General features: G+C 45.1%; 2 protein-coding genes across 2 annotated transcripts; both read left to right on the top strand.

The window, feature by feature from the left end:
* The first annotated feature begins 574 nt into the window (after positions 1–574).
* Positions 575–9,081, top strand: dll4 (delta-like 4 (Drosophila)). The gene is made up of 11 exons (XM_070849693.1): positions 575–1,003; positions 1,149–1,409; positions 1,785–1,842; positions 2,506–2,769; positions 4,731–4,791; positions 5,937–6,067; positions 6,300–6,469; positions 6,567–6,786; positions 7,237–7,963; positions 8,279–8,387; positions 8,895–9,081. The coding sequence occupies exons 1-11, from the start codon at positions 950–952 to the stop codon at positions 8,898–8,900; spliced, it is 2,061 nt and encodes a 686-aa protein (XP_070705794.1). The 5' UTR covers positions 575–949; the 3' UTR covers positions 8,901–9,081.
* Positions 9,082–13,897: 4,816 nt separating this feature from the next.
* On the top strand, positions 13,898–15,729 carry chac1 (ChaC, cation transport regulator homolog 1 (E. coli)). The gene is made up of 3 exons (XM_070849896.1): positions 13,898–14,518; positions 14,673–14,708; positions 14,839–15,729. Exons 1-3 carry the CDS (start codon positions 14,348–14,350, stop codon positions 15,220–15,222), a joined length of 591 nt encoding a protein of 196 aa, XP_070705997.1. The 5' UTR covers positions 13,898–14,347; the 3' UTR covers positions 15,223–15,729.
* Positions 15,730–16,504: the final 775 nt, after the last annotated feature.

Consider the following 16,504-nt stretch of genomic DNA (forward strand, 5'->3'; position numbering starts at 1 on the left):
ATTTCAACGCCAACAGCAATTAAACAAATGATGGGGAGATTTTTTTTTTCCCACTTTTAATCGCATTTCTGGCTTCATTGTTTGGGATACAGCCCGAGGGAGAGACACACATGACCCCACCGAGGAATGACGGGTCTGAGAGGAAATAGTGCGCACGGCTGTAGTGAGGGCTAATTAGGCGTGCAATTGAGTGGAACCGAGGGCAAAAGGGTGCAAGGAGTATGGCAGTAATTGAATTCTTGCTTTCTATTCTCCAAGTTTCGGCTCTCCTTCATTGTCCCCACTCACTGTCCATAATGTGTGAATGTGCGTCCGGCGCATTGTGCGCTAAAAATAAGTCAACAGATGTTAGGGCTTGTTAATAATCGCCCAGTATCCATGGTGGTCAGTCAGCGCTGTGCCAGTGGGTATTAAATCTGGATAATTGTTGTTGGGTTGGAAGGGAAGGGGGTTGAATATGTAAGGTGGGCGGTGTCAGTGTAGTGATTGACGGTTTATGTAATGAGCAGCGCAGTGCAAGTCTATATATCTGGGAGGAGACACACTAAGGTTCATTCACGAGTAATAAGGCGAGTGGTGAACGTTCGTAGCGCACTGACGCACCAAGTTCAGCACCAAAACAAGCTCTGAGCCGCGCACACACAGCAGAGTGACCATTGTGGAGTACAGTACCACGCGTGGAGGGGACGCCTGCTGACAGAAAGAAGCACGGCTGTGGATATTGGTCTTCCCTCACCTTTGGATAACTTGGAGATTGGCTTTCTGTGGACGCTCTTGACGCACACCCACAAGGAGCTACGGGAGAGCTCCCTGGGAGTGAAGAAGGATTTATACGTGTTTAAGAGATATTTTTTTCCCCATTTGTTTACCTTGGTGTAAATACTTTGGAGTGGGAAGGCTTTGCTGCTTTATTGGCTGGTGACGCGGCTGCCCTGGAGAAGCGAGAAGGATGGCAGCCTGGTTCACCTTTACCATCGCATTCAGCACCACGTTGATATCACAGGTATGAGGGAGGATAATGCATCTCCTCGGTGGTCCTGAGACCTCGGCGAAAACAAACGGAGAGCCACTTATTTCATGTTTTTGAATGAGTAAGCTGTATGTATCCGCACCGACGTTTTCCTAAATGATATTTCCTTCTCTTTTAGGTATTTGGATCCGGTGTTTTTGAGCTCGATCTCCACGAATTTAAAAATCACAAAGGTTTGCTGGCAAACGGAAACGCGTGCAAACCCAACTGCAGGACTTATTTTAGAATTTGCTTGAAGAACTATCAGGCTGTGGTCTCGCCAGGTGACTGCATCTTTGGAAGTACAATGACAGCAGTGCTGGGGACAAACTCTTTCAGCGCCAAGGACAGTGGCACTTTACCTAGACCGATTCAAATACCGTTCAAGTACGGCTGGCCGGTAAGAGCGTGGAGCAGTGCCTCCACTTTACTTGTGTTATTACAGCGACCGCTATTATGTTGTTTCAGGGAACTGCTATGCATTTTGGGAGCGCACCGGTTATTGGTCCGTTCATCTAATCCATATCATTAGGTAATGCTCTGTCCACAAACAGATTGGACTGCTACCACGTCGTTCATTTCAAAATCCAGAAAGCCATGCAATGTGTGATTAAAATTGCTCTTTTTAGAAAAAAATCAGCAGTCAGTCACATATAATAGAAACTGAAAGATGTAAGCAATCCTCCCCAAATCTTGTGCTCTGTAAAAAAAACAAAAAAAAAAAAAAAAGAGTGGCACAATGCATATTAATTACCTGCATGTGTTTCCTCCTCAGGGGTCATTTTCATTAATAATTGAAGCCTGGCATTCACCTTATGGAAATCTACCTGTAGGTAAGTGCAACATTTTTTACCACAGGAGGGAGCTCTGTCTGTACATTTAACACACCAGGCTCTCCAACCAGTTTCCCCTTTTTGCACAAATACATGCACATAAAAAGAGTTGAATTCGGGTTATTAATTGCAGCTCAGTCACTCAACATGCTCTTCTCTCACCGCTTTTTAATTGTTCACGATTTCACACATTTTCACGCCTATTCACTCCTTTGTTATGAACTTCAGAACACCTTTTTCATTCTTATACCCAATACAATTGAACTTCCTCTGGTTTATTTTTGGCGTGGGAAAGAGCTGTGGGCTTTGGTGAGAATACGCAGTGCCTGCCAAAAACCCCTGACTACATCTTCCTGTATTTTACACCTTACTCTGTTCCGCCCTTTGGAAGAGGGGACTGGGCCTGGGAATGTTTTTGCTGACGGAAAAGAAAGAGGAAATTTCAACCTGAGTTTATCTTTCATCTAAGCTGTATGGGATTTGATAAGGGATGCAGCTTGGTACTGGGAAGATTATTAAAGTGAAAGTCGATGGCTTTTGAACCTTCAAGCCATTTTATGATGCAGTTCTTGACATAAAAACCATAATCATCCCAGGACATAAACTACCTTCAGATGGCCTATAATTCTGACTTCCTCCTCCTTCTCTCTTGTCCTCTTTCAGATAACACCAACCCAGACTTTTTGATTAGCTTTTTTGCCATCCGAAGACAGCTGGGTGTAGGGACTGATTGGTTTCAGTTTACGCAGCCTGGAAAACAGACAGAGCTAAGATATTCGTACCGGTTCATCTGCAACGAAAGTTACTACGGAGAAAGTTGTTCCAAGAAGTGCACGCCGAGGGACGACCGATTTGGCCACTACACCTGCAACCGCGATGGGCAGCTGTCCTGTCTGACTGGCTGGAAGGGGAAATACTGCGAAGAACGTAAGCAGTTAACTAAATATCTTCTATTTGGCTCAGTTACTGTACATCAGCAGTCTGGCCTTGCTCTCTTTTAGCAGTTCATAGAGTTTTGTTGTTCAGTGTTGCTCTCATCCAGATGTTCACCTTGACTTATAGACAGTGAAATCAGTTTTGGCCTAGCTATGAAGCCTGAGATGATAGGAACTCCTTGTGTGATTGGGAGCACAGTCCTTACCTTAAAAGGCCTTCTACTTCTGTGAAGTCTCCTCATGGTGTTTGACCTCTGCCCTTTTAGATCTTGGAGAGAGAAAAAAAGAGATAAGTCCCAGATTTGATGAGTTATTAAGCTGTAAGATCATCATCAATCAGGCCATAAGATGTTGAGCACCGTAACAAGACATGACATGATGATATCTGGCAAGTCTGACAGGCAATTTTGGTGTAGAATGCATTTTTCAGATATATTCGCCACACATGATCTGTAATCATATAATTCTGATGTGTAATTGGCTGCGGGTTTGTGAACACTCATTGGATATGGGTTGAGGGACAGACGGCTTAGCATGACAACAGGCACATTATACTTGTGCAAACCCACTTGGCCAAATCATAGACCAACACACCCATGTTTTGGACAGCTCTGAATGGGCCTACGAGGAGGCCCGCTGCCATTTGGCTCCACAATACCAAGAGCCCTTTTCACCAAAACAAATTAATCAAAGAGTAGATTGGAAGGAGGCACCGTGAGAGTAATAGTTACCATGTGCTGGATATGTGACCACATGGGTGACAGTGGATCTGTCATCCGTGTCACTTGGTGGTGAAAGAGAAATTGGCATGTGCTATTTTGACTGTGGCGCCAAATTCTAACCAGATGGGCTCACGTGTTGCAATTACAGACACATCAATCGTCTGTGACTACAGAAAATATACATGAGAAAGACAGATTGGGCATCTTTCAGACACTATAATTTCCCCTTTCTCTCACACTCCCATACATCAGTTTAAACAAGTTTGGTCATTGGGGCCTGCACGTCTTAGGAGGTTGACGAAACCCAGTTTTTAAGCACAATAAAAGGAGAATAAATAAATTTTTACATAAACAGAGGTAAGCAGTAATGGTCAAAATCATCCTAATTAAACAGGAAGTAAATGACTAATGAGCACAGCTGTAATGGCTACTCGACCATTTCCTTGAACTTGTCATTATTAAAGTTACCTCATGCAGGTGTGCATTTGGTGAATTTCGTGAAATCCAAATTAGAACCGGGAAACTGTCCGAAAAGAAAAAAAAATAATAATAATAAAAAAATTGTGTGCCTTCATTAAATACTGTACCGCGCGTGCCCGGTAACTTAATCCGCACGCGGGGGGTGATGGGAGGAGCCCGGCCGACTGCACGCGCCAAGGTTAATCGCGGCATTATTATCCGCCACGCGCCACCGATGTTTAGTCCCCTCCATTGTTGGGCGCGCGGTAGTAGCAGCTGCAAATATGGTTCTGGCAGACCACAAACAACAATAGTGACAGCTGTCTGCTATTGAGAGCAAGCATCTGTTCTGGACTAAACCGGCCGCTTACCGCCAGTCGCCTGATATGTTGTCCTGCGAATCAGTGTCATGCAAGACCGGTACACTTAAAACAGGACAAACAAACCCTCAACCGATCCCCCCCACCCACCACCACCACTCCCCCACCCCCGCGCGGCAGCTGGGGGTGCGGTGGACAGGTTTGGATCAAATGGAGGCTCTTGAGGAAAGTTGAGACAGATTGAGGCCTCATGTACTTCAACATACAAGCTCACAGTTGGGCTATTTCAAGAAAAGGGGGATGCGAGGGGCTCCTGCAGTGTTATTTTAAAGGTCCTTTAACAGTATGGTGGAGTATTAAAGTTAGTACTGAGTGTTGTGTTCAGGCGCTGTAATGCAAAAAAGAAAAAGAGCAGCAGACTGACTGTGTTTGTGTTTGTCTTTTTCCTTTAGCTATCTGTCTGGAGGGCTGCAGCGAGAGGAACGGAAACTGCTCCAAACCCGGCGAGTGTGTGTGAGTATTAATAATCATGAAGTGTTGGAGTAGGTGATGGCTGTTGTGTAGGAAGGAACGCATATGGGACATCTGCGCAGAGAGCTTTGGTTGGGTTTCTCTAAAATCCATTTTCAACTCCGTCTACGGTAAATTGTGTATATAGCAACTAATCAGAGAGGGATATTCCATCCTTTGAGGATTCACGCAGCCTGTTCTCGCTTCCTAGAAAGGTTGAAGTTCACTAAATCAACAACGTTTCATTCCCTGCGTCACTCTCTGACTTCTCTGCTTCCCATGTCCCTTTCTTGTCACTACTCTGTCTCTCTCACTCACTCACCAGCAAGGATAAGTCACACTCACCCTCTCGCTGTGAGAAATTCCTCCTGAATCCTATTTTGCCCTCTTTTTAGACACAAATCCATCATTCCCACCGCTAAAACTGACCCGAATTGAGGTTAAACCCTTTAGATACCCAATACCGTAAAGCTGCGCCCATGCCTCTGCTCCCTCAGCGAAAAAATGTTGGAACCCTAAAAGTACATTTGAAGTCCCAAAATCTCACGGTTTGCTGCACACTGGGCTAAGAAATAGATATTCATGGGAAACAAGAAAACATGCTCTGACTGTTGGCTTGCAGCCAGAAGTCTTTAGAGCAACATTTCACCTGTATTTCACCATATTTATGTACATACCCCCCCAAACCCCCACACCACTGATCTGTGTTTATCCTGTAGTTACTGCATTCACATTGTTTGTACTGTAGACAATGCCTATATCATTACTCTTGGCTATACAAAAAAAACCTCATTTGTCATGATAGGGAAAAAAAAGATTGGAATTATAGGTGCGGATGCACAATGTCACACAATTTAGATTTTTTATATGAGGATTAAATGATTGTATTCAACTGTGTTGCAGCTATTAATGTCTTGCTACATGATTGATGACCGATTTCTTAATGTTATCATCAGCTAATCCATGACAGGGCTATAAACCATAGCTGTCTGCTCTCATTTCATCTGAAGTAGACTGATTGCATGTGTAATAGAACAGAAATCAGCAGTTTTAAGTATCGGATTCAGATATGTTATTCATGGCCACTGTAAGATCTACAATACGAGGAATGAGTGTTTAATCGGAGGTTCTATTTTGTTGTTTTGCAGATGCAGAGACGGCTGGCAAGGCACGTTCTGTGACGAGTGTAAGAAGTACCCGGCCTGTAAGCACGGTACCTGCCAGCTGCCGTGGCAGTGTAACTGTCAGGAGGGCTGGGGAGGCCTATTATGTGACCAAGGTACACCAGACAACTTGGACCACTGCTGCTGTTCCTTTTTAAAAGATGTTCTCATATTACTTGCGCACTGTTTTCATTTGAATTAACTTGAAAGCATTAGTAAATTAGGTTTCCTCTGAAGTGTTCCATTCATAGCTTTGTGCACATCCATGGTTTTTTTCTTTCTTTCTTTCCTTTCTTTCTTTCTTTTCCCTGAAGGCGCCCTGTAAACAAACACTCTTCTCTCCCTCAGACCTGAACTTCTGCACCCATCACCATCCCTGCGTTAATGGCGCCACCTGTATGAACACAGGACAGGGCAGCTACACCTGCACCTGCCTGCCTGGTTTCACAGGGGTCAACTGTGAGCTGGAGATGCAGGAGTGTGACAGCAACCCCTGCAGGAATGGAGGCATATGCACAGTAAGCTGGAAACAGATGCATCTTTACGTGCACACTTTCTCCGGGTTCTGACTGTCTGACATTTGTTAACTTTTCCTCTCTTTTTCCATTTCCCCAGAATTTGGAAAGTGGCTACAAGTGCACATGTCCCCCAGGTTTTGAGGGCCCCCACTGTTTGCACAGCCTGCTGACGTGCGCCGACTCCCCCTGTTTCCACAGTGGCAAATGCTGGGAGAAGGACAATGGCCGCAGCTACATGTGCGAGTGTCCCCGCGGCTACACCGGACTCAACTGCGAGAAGAGAGTGGACAAGTGCACGTCGCTTCCCTGCGCTAATGGTACAGTCTTCCTCCCCTCTTTGCCCCCCCTTTCTGAACTTCCCCTCGCTCTTTCTCCCCCCTTCAAATTCCTGCAACTGGAAGCAGTGTGGAACAACAGGAATTGGTGGGAACTTGGTGTCTATTGTCCTCCATATAAACACTCGGCAGCTCAGAGCAGCAGCTTGTAAATGTCGCCACAGCTCACTGCGGTTGTTGATGAAAGGGGACAAATATCCAGCGCAGCTCGATTTCTGTCTTCTTGTAAACATGGAGGGCCCTGGGATCGGCCTGTGTTTGGAGAACAATACAGTGTTGTGGTCACACTGTGGATTTGATGGAGATATGTGAACTGAAGGGGCCTCATGGGAAAGCTTATAGAGATCATCTTCTCTCTGATTTTGAAATGCCTGTCATTTTGGATGTAATGTTAGCTGTGGGTACTAACCGTCCTCCTCTCCTCTTCTCTAGGTGGTCTGTGTCGGATCCACAGTGGCATGCGTGTGTGTAGCTGCCTCGCAGGATTTACCGGCCAGCGTTGCGAAATCAACATCAATGAGTGTGCCGGCAACCCCTGCCTCAACGGTGGCACCTGCCAAGACCGAATCATCGACTACGCCTGCGCCTGTCCCACAGGCTACAGCGGACACAACTGCGACAAAATCCTGGACGAGTGCGCCGTTCACCCCTGCCTCAATGGGGGTCTCTGCACTGGGGGCGGTGGCCCTGGCAAGCCTCCAGCAACCTGCATCTGCACGTCAGGCTTCACCGGGCCTCGCTGCGAGTTCTTCGCCGCCGTCACCTCCCCCGGAGAGATTCAAGACGGCTTCCAGTGGGCGGCAGTGTCTCTGGCTGTGGGGCTGGTGGCGCTGCTAGTGCTGTTGTGTATGGTGGGCTTGGCTTTGAGGCACATCCACAGGCAGGCCCAGAGAGAGAGGGGAGACACAGAGACTATGAACAACCTGTCTAATGTTCAGAGAGACAACGTGATCCCAGCGTCCCAGCTGAAAAACACCAACCAGAAAATCGGCCTGGAGGTGGACTGTGAAGAGAAATCGAACTTTATCCACAAAAACTATCACTTGGACTCTTACAACTCTAAATCAAAAGAGTTCAAGGATGAAAAGTCACAAGAGGATAAAAGTCTTCTTTATGACAAATGTTTAGAAGACAAAATGCCTTTGAGTAGAATGTACAGGTAAGAAGATCCATATTCACTCTGCTTGTACTAAACTGTAATGTTGACGTATGATAATGTGTGTACATCTCCGCTATTTATTGTGTTGATACATGAATGTATATTTGGAGCCGAAATTAGTGTTAACGGGTGTTCTCACTCACGCACGGCCTCAGTTCAGTTGTTTGAACTCTACAATGAGCCCCATCTGTTTATATATATTTGACAATTGCTGTCCTACACACCGTGTACTGTGTATGTGCACTCTTAACGCATAGCTCCGCCATGTGCTTCTAGTTTGTATTAACACAAAGTTTTGTGATTTGTGTTTTGCAGTGAAAAGCCAGAGTGTAGGATATCAACAATATGTTCCTCAAGAGACTCCATGTACCAGTCGGTATTTGTTATAGCAGAAGAGAGGAGGGAATGCGTCATAGCAACTGAGGTAAGCCAAAAAATAACATCTTCATCAGCATTTCTGCAGATCCTCCCCTCAAAATGGATCATATCCTCCCAGGTGTGCCATCCCTCACCAGTGCAACAACATTTATGACAGGGGATGGCGCTACATGTAGAAAGTCTGTGCTCTGGTATTTGGACCTGAGATGGGGAAAGCCCAGTCTACTGCATTGTTGGTCTCTGTAAATTACACTGGATATTCTTTATCTTGGCCATGTGATGACCTAAAGTTCGAACTTAAACTGATTCCTCACACATGTTTGGCGCTGCTTGGTCTCCAAGGTGCTATGTTTTACTGCTGTGGCATTTAGTGGAATTTTTAAGATGTTTATTGCCAAGGAAAATATAATGTTGATAGTCAAGCATGTGACCTGCAACAGTTCAAAAAGCCCTGTGAAAATACTTGAGAGTTATTAGCTTTTGGAATTATTACGTTATTTTATTTTGTTGTATTTCTACTTCAATTGGTTTTCCTCTCCCTTTTTTCCCACAGGTATAAAATGTGAGGGGTCTGAAAGCGAGGGAACGAGGGAAAAGACACAATCGAGGCAGAATCTAATATTCTGGATTGTTTACAAATGCTGAGAAGAGACTGGAGATTGTTTAAGATGTCCACTGCTGCTCTGGAACACTTGAGAACTGGAGAGGGCAGAAACCTCTGCTCTGCAAAAAAAAAAACATGAACAGAACTGAGAAACTTTATGTTGACCAAGTGTTTGTATGCAAAACATGTACAGTGAAGGACCTCTCTCAGTTGTGACAATGGTTAAGCAGACTGGCGAATAGACTGACTACACAAGGTGTGAAGACTGACAGAGCATCGGCGAAATATTAATTTATAATCTCGGCCATCCTGGACAGTGGAAGGAGGTGAAGATGGACCATTATTCCCCCTCATATCTGACCCGGCCTTGTGTGATAATCATGATGACTTTGAGAGCCAACCAATCTGTAAAAAAGGTGCCTAAGATTTGACCCCTTCAAATCTGCCCCCTCCCTCCCACACACACACACACACACACACGCTCCTGCCATCTTCGCCTGCTATGCAAGACTCAGGGTTGAGACGAGTGAACTCACCCACTGTCACAATCCAACCTCACAAACACTGAGAGTTTATGAATGTCTGAAACTAATCTTCAACTGTCAATCACGTGAAAATGGCCGGTTGGACTTTTCCATGCAACGGTGAAGATTGTATGCAGCCCAAATTCACTAGAAGCCTTAAAAGAGGGGGTTTGAATGCTAAATTTGTGCCCTTGTCTGTTCTTGTTCTTGGATCATTTGCACTACAAAAATAAATCGGGGGAAAATACTTTTTAATCAACAGGGATTTGAAGAGAAAACCACAGGAGCGCAATAGTCAGAGCTGTGCCAGCATGATCCAAGAGAAAGGAAAAGTTTGCATAGAAAAGTGCTTTTTTTATGCAACCCAACTGAGAAAAACAAAGAGACTCAAAACAAGGAGAAAAGACTGTCACACCACTGCCTGCCTATAATAAATTTCAAAAATACAGAACCAATAATGTAATTTTTTTAAATGATTATTTCCAGAGTTTAATTTAAATATGACACACTGCTCTTTATATGTTTTATAATATTATTTTGTATATAATGCATATTTATAAGGACCAAACTTCTGAAGAATAAAACTTCCTTGAAAACTGTTTTTAATTTGATGTCAGTACATGGAAAAGGAAATTATTTTTGAGGTGTTTTCAAATAATGAAACTGAGTACAAATGATGATCAAATGTGTCTTGCATTTATTTTTTTTACATGGGTTTGATTTAAGAGGGAGGTTGTTTAACCTTAAAAATGTCATCCTGTACTCTACACGCGTATCGCTCATCTTGACCTTTTAAATTGTGAGCAGGTTTATGGATATGAAATCCAGCTGATCTCCTGCATTCACACATCATGTTTAATGTTTTGGACATTAGGTAGAGGCATAAAGCCCCCCCTGACTATAGCATCACTACTTTGAGTAATTCCTGGAAACGCCTTTGGCTCCCACCCCACTCACCCACCCCTCGTTCTCTCTCCGGCCCTAAATTGGCTTGAAATTCAAATCCGTTTCCACGGATACCACCCCCTCAAGCTAGAAATGGCAAAACAAAGCCAGGCGCAGGGCAAAGGGGAACGCCCCCCCACACTCCACCCTTCATAATGCTCGCACACATACACACACACACACACGCCCAACCAAACAGATGCCGTGGGGGGATCACGGAGTGAGTCTGTAGTGCCATAAAAACAGCAGCATATGCCAGGCCTCTCGCCCCGTGTGCATGACACACACGCAGTGCACAGACCTCCTCCCATAAAAAAAAACACACTTACAGGCTCCCCAACTGCCTGCCTCCCCTTCAAGGTTAAGAGCAATATTTCAATCCCCCAGTTCTGTACTATCCACTCCTGCAAACAAAGCTGGGGAGAGGGCCTGGCACTGGGGCTGTCACCAGTGGGGAGGGGAAACCAGATGGAAGCCAGCGGATCTGCTAGGAATCCACATAAATAACAAGATCTCTGTTTTAGAGAAGTCCAGTTATCAGAGCAACCTGGTATAGAAGATTTCCTTTGAAGATATCGCCCATGGCTCGGCCTTAAAAGTCCTTCCAGCACGTCTGAAAATTCATTTTAGGAAAAGTGTCATCCGCATTATCAAATTCAAACCTCTTCTGCTTCCAGTTAACAGAAATCCTGCAACAGTCAACACCCCCTAATCAGCAGCAATCAACACTCGGCAGAGAATCTGGATGGCTTTTCCCTCACACGCATCCTGTTGGCCTGTTGACCTGGGCATCCTCATCTGAGCGCTTGTGTGTACGTGAAAAAAAAAAAGTTTGGAAAAGGGTGCTTCCGGCCTGGCTCGAGAAAAACATGCATGTTATCACAACGATTAATCATCCAGTTAAAGCCCCCATGCTTTGGTCTGCTACCTGACCCAGCCTGATAGTACTTGGAGTTTCTTCCCACCATCATCATACTCACACCTATAAGCAGACACACACCCTCATTCACACTTGATCGCAGTGGCAAACACATGCTAGGACTTTGCTCTTTGGCCTCTGGGTCTCCATAGCATGGCCAGGCATTTTCATTGTGTTATAATCACAGCATCCTGTTTGTGACCCAGTGACATCAGTTCCTGTTTCCTCCCTGATTAAAAAATGCAGAACATGCCGGCGCAGGCCAACGTCTTTTCTCACGCATCGCTTTCTTCTGTCTGCCCCTCGCTCACACAGATGACTCCGGTTTTCAGGAAACAACCTCAAAACAAGTGTGAGCGCAGACAAACACGCTAATCAGCATTATTTATTCTGAAGAAGGAAGAGGGAAGATCTGTGATACTGATGTCATGAATGGAGAATCAGGAAGCAGATTTGAAATTCAAATCTTCCTGTCTCTTCGTGAGGAATGTGGAAGTTTTCTTTCGTAGCTGAAACTCTTTGTCTCTTGATTTAAAGCCTCATTTGGCTACTAACCATGCATGTTTTTGTACATGCATGTGTAGGCAGATTACGCTCCTACAGCGGTGTGTAAGCTTGCCCTGCACTTGTAGTCGTCTCAATAATTAACACTAGGTGTCAGTAAGAAACCCACGCACAGGAAACGAGTGGTCAGTGCATGTCAGAATAAAACCCCAGGTACACTCGAGTTCAAGTTTATAGCAACATAATTAAAATGGCAGCACATAACCTAAGAACACTGTACGAAACAGGCTTATTCTGATTTGTGTTAGATTGAATTCAACCATAAATTTAAAATGCGTGATGGCACCCAAACCTGCAGGAGGAATTTGAGACTGAATCTGAAGCATAAACAAACCTGCATTGTGGATGTTTTCTTGCAAGTGCAGTCACATTCTGTGGGATCTACTTTTAGATGCCACTGACCTGCCCCCCGGTCACCCAACCACAAGCTCCTGACCCTCTAAAGAATGTTTACGTCATACTCAAAAAAAAGCCTCCGCCTGCACCGCTGCAGGAGCCATATATGCAGTGCTGCTCCTCCTCTTACACCAGGCCAATAGCTTGTATGCCTGCATGTACTTCATATCTTATGTGCCAGAAAAAGAAGCAGAAACAAGTGGGACAACAAAGGCAAACAGACAGGTGAATCTTTGATAAATCCACTAGTCAAAACATTGCAGGAGTGCACTAGATTAGATTACAGGCAGTGCAGTCCGTGTGGCTTAGTGAAGCCTTTAGTGGCCCATGCTTAGAGCAGCCCACAGATACTGTAGCAGCAGGCTCGAGGAGTGGATGGACATGAAAGGCCACGGCATAATGGGATGGAAGCTTGTGCATGACACTGGCTCACTCAAAGGCCTGGATTGTGTGGTGCTTTAGGTTTATGAAGAGCTGATACAGTTGTCTGGCCTCTTATCAAGGCAGATAATGCCAGCTATTTATAGATAATCTATCTATTGAGCACAGATGAGCCTCTGCTATTACAGTATATCAGATCCAGCAGGAGTTGTGGGCATTTATGTACCCAACCCAGGTTTAGAGTGTGCACACACACACTCTAAACCTGGGTTGGGTATTTCACTAAGAAATCAGCCGTTCCTTCTGTGAACCTGCATTTGACTGCCAGAGCAGGATGTTTGTTAAGTTATGTGTATAAAAAGGGACTTAAGTCCATGTTTACAACGTTTCTAATCATAACAGGCCGACCTGCTGTTGAACAAATCACGAGGCCTGTCAAACTGACCTGCCTGCTGGAAGTGCCAACAAATAACGTGATTATGCACAATACAAACAAATGTGAAAAGAAAAGTACCTGTCCACCTCCTGTAAACAAGTTGTCTGCATGGCTCCAGAGGGCTGAGATGAGTGTCTTCTGACGTCAGTGCCGTGGGATCTTTGAGCTGTGAGACTAAATCACAGCCCAAATCACGGGTGCTTACTTACTTACTCACGAGTCAAGAGTGATTCCCACCCACGCTGTGTTTATGTCAAGTTATCCTTGAAGAATTATTTATTAAATGTATGTTATGTTTAACAACAGTTGTTTTCCTTTATTTTCTTCGATCTTTATCTTGTGAAATACAATACATCGCCTGATCTAGGCCCCTCTCCTGGATCAAATCTGATGCAATGCCTTGGTATGTTGCCTGGTTGCTGCTAAGGCCCTGAAATGCTGCGGGAAGTTGCATCAGCCATATTAGGTCTGAACCCTATGGAAATATATACCGAGAGTGACAGCCCAAGCGGCCAATCACAAATCGAGTCTGTTTGAGTGACAGTTAATCGGCCAATCACTTTGAAAAACGGGTCTGCGGCTCCAGTAAAGTTTCAGCCAATGGTGAAATCGGTTTGGTTTAAAGTCCCGCCTTATTTGGCGCACAGAAATCTGATTGGGTAAAATGCGTTGAGCACAAGTTTTCCTTAAATATGATTGGTCAAAAACACAAGCAGGGACCCGCCCACCTGCCCATGACTGTATAAATACGTGAGCTCCGCTTCGCCATGTTATCGAGGAACAGCTTCAAATCACCGTCCTACCCGGACAGGGAGAAGACCAACAGCAAGGCAACATCATCAGTCAGACCTCGATCTTTTCATTTCTTAGTTTTTTATTCGTAACGTCACCGGCTGGCGGAGCAGCTGGCCGGAACGGTTTTTGATTTTTTTCCCCCCATTGATATCAAAGCCAAAGCGGCTGCCATGGATTTTTAAGGCATAATGCGGCACCTCTAATGCAACGGCAATGCATCGTGCAAGGCAAAATAAAGTGCGCAATTCCATCTTCGCAACTGCCAAGCAGTTGGGCTCAAATACCGTCCGCGGTATACCTGCGAGCCAGCCGGTCCCGCTGCTCCTGGACCGGAGGAAGCTAACGCTAGCTAGCTAGTCGCCTTAGCTAACAGCATCGACGCTGAAAGAGTAACGTTTATCCATCGATCCATCTGAACGTCGTCAAACACTATCGATCTAAAATGAAGCCTCAAGACATAATCGCCGGGAAGACCAGCCTGTGGATCTTCGGGTACGGGTCACTGGTGTGGAAGCCTGACTTCAAGTACCAAAGGCGCAAGGTCGGTTACGTTCAAGGCTACAAGAGGCGTTTCTGGCACGGAGACAACTTCCACCGAGGGAACGACGAATTGGTGAGATACCTGCTGGTTTGGTTTACTTTGTCACTACATTTTTGGTTTGCTGGTGTTGCCACAGTTGTGTCAGTGTATGAGCGCAGCTAGCTGCTGTGTTTGCTGCTTCAGGCGTTGTCCGTGACGTAACCCATTTCTCTTCCTCCCTCTGCAGCCCGGAAGAGTGGTGACGCTGATTGAGGATGATGACGTAAGTGTAAAGCTCTCTTCTGATTGGCTTGCAAGTGATTCCATTGAGACAACAGCGGACTTTCCATGTTTAAGGAAACTGTGTAATCCCCACTGCGTAATAATGACGTGTTTTCTTCCTCTTCTCATAGGCGAGGACGTGGGGTGTTGCGTTCGAGGTGGTAGGCTCTCAAGTGGAGGAGTCCCTGAAGTACCTCAACGTGCGCGAGACGGTCTGCGGCGGCTACATCACCAAAATGGTGGATTTCTTCCCCGAGGGGGAGAACCAGCCACCGGTCCAGGCGCTGCTGTACATCGCTACCACCGACAACCCCCTCTACCTGGGGCCGGCCAGCCCTGAGGTGATCGGCACCCAGATCGCTGTGTGCAGAGGAAAGACGGGCCACAACCTGGAGTACCTGCTCTGCCTGGCCGAGTTCATGAGGAGCAGCTGCCCGCACGTGGAAGACCACCACCTGTTCGCCATCGAGGCAGCCGCACTGTCCGTGGTGTCCTATCTGTTAGCATCCCAGTAGCTCGTACCCTGTCTCACTGGCTCAAATAGTGGAGGAATAACCTACACACACAACACTGAGGCTTTTCACCTGTCACACCAGCCCACCTTTGATTTTTATGTTGTGAAATGTCACTACCATCCAGTGTAATAGAGTATCCATTAAATGCTACTGATAACAAGGAAGCTTTATATTTTTGTTTGAATTGTGGTCGTCATAAAACACTACTTATCAACATTTTGATGTTATACCTCGTACATGTTTGTACTCTAGATTCAAAACGGAGGATCACTGAATATTTGGCTGTAAACAACAACGGTTCTGTATTTAATAGAAATGTTAACACTATTTGCACAGTACAGGTTCCGTCCAACCCGTTCAGATTGTACTACAACTAATTGTGCTACTTGAACCTGTTTGCAATTCACCAAATGGTGGCTGTGAGCTTTTGGAAAGTATAGAACCTGTTATTAAAGTTGCTTGGGTCAACTTTTCCACAGTGTCAAGGCCAATAAAAAGTCAAAAGAACTCTGTTGTTGTGATTTGTTGTGTTTTTTTTTTTTTTTTGGTTTGTTTTTTTATAGAGTTACACTGAGCCAGCAGGATGACTTCACTGCAGACAATGAACTCAGCCAACATATTGGCTGTTTTGTAGAAATATTATAACACATCATTCATAGCCTTATATCTTGTAAAGTTTATATTACCTCCTTTCTATTTTTGTAGCGAGGATGATGTAGATCTAAAATATTTGGGGTATTAAATAGTATGAGAAGGAAAAATCACTACAGTTCACAACACACTGAGGTCAAAAGCTGTGATGTTGATGAGGGAGACATTGATTTTTTTTTTTTTTTTAAGGGGTCAGAAGTGAACTCAATATATCTTTGCACATGCCACATCTGTCAACCATAAAAGGCCTAAATCTTGTTTGAATCTGGAATATCTTTACAATAGTCCTTCCAGGTTTTATTAGGCTGCAGATTTGTACTCAGCAACACCATCTAAATAACTCAGGGCTATTTGGAAGAGGCTCCTGGAGCATACACACATACAAATATACATTTAACACTCCCAAACACTGGTGGGAGCAGTTTGTACCTTGGACGGAGTTCAAGTCAAGAGTCTATCTAGGTGCATAGGCTTATATAACCGCTGGCTGGGAACGAGCCCAGACCTGGAAGTCCTGTGTTTACAGTCTGCTTGGCGGTCATGTCAGAGTGCACCAGGAAGAACATGCTGCTGAGGCGCTTATTGAGACGAAATCTCACCGGCCCCACACCAAACCATGTGAAAACACAAG

This window comes from Pempheris klunzingeri, chromosome 18 (genome assembly GCF_042242105.1).
Source record: "Pempheris klunzingeri isolate RE-2024b chromosome 18, fPemKlu1.hap1, whole genome shotgun sequence".
Classification (NCBI taxonomy): domain Eukaryota; kingdom Metazoa; phylum Chordata; class Actinopteri; order Acropomatiformes; family Pempheridae; genus Pempheris; species Pempheris klunzingeri.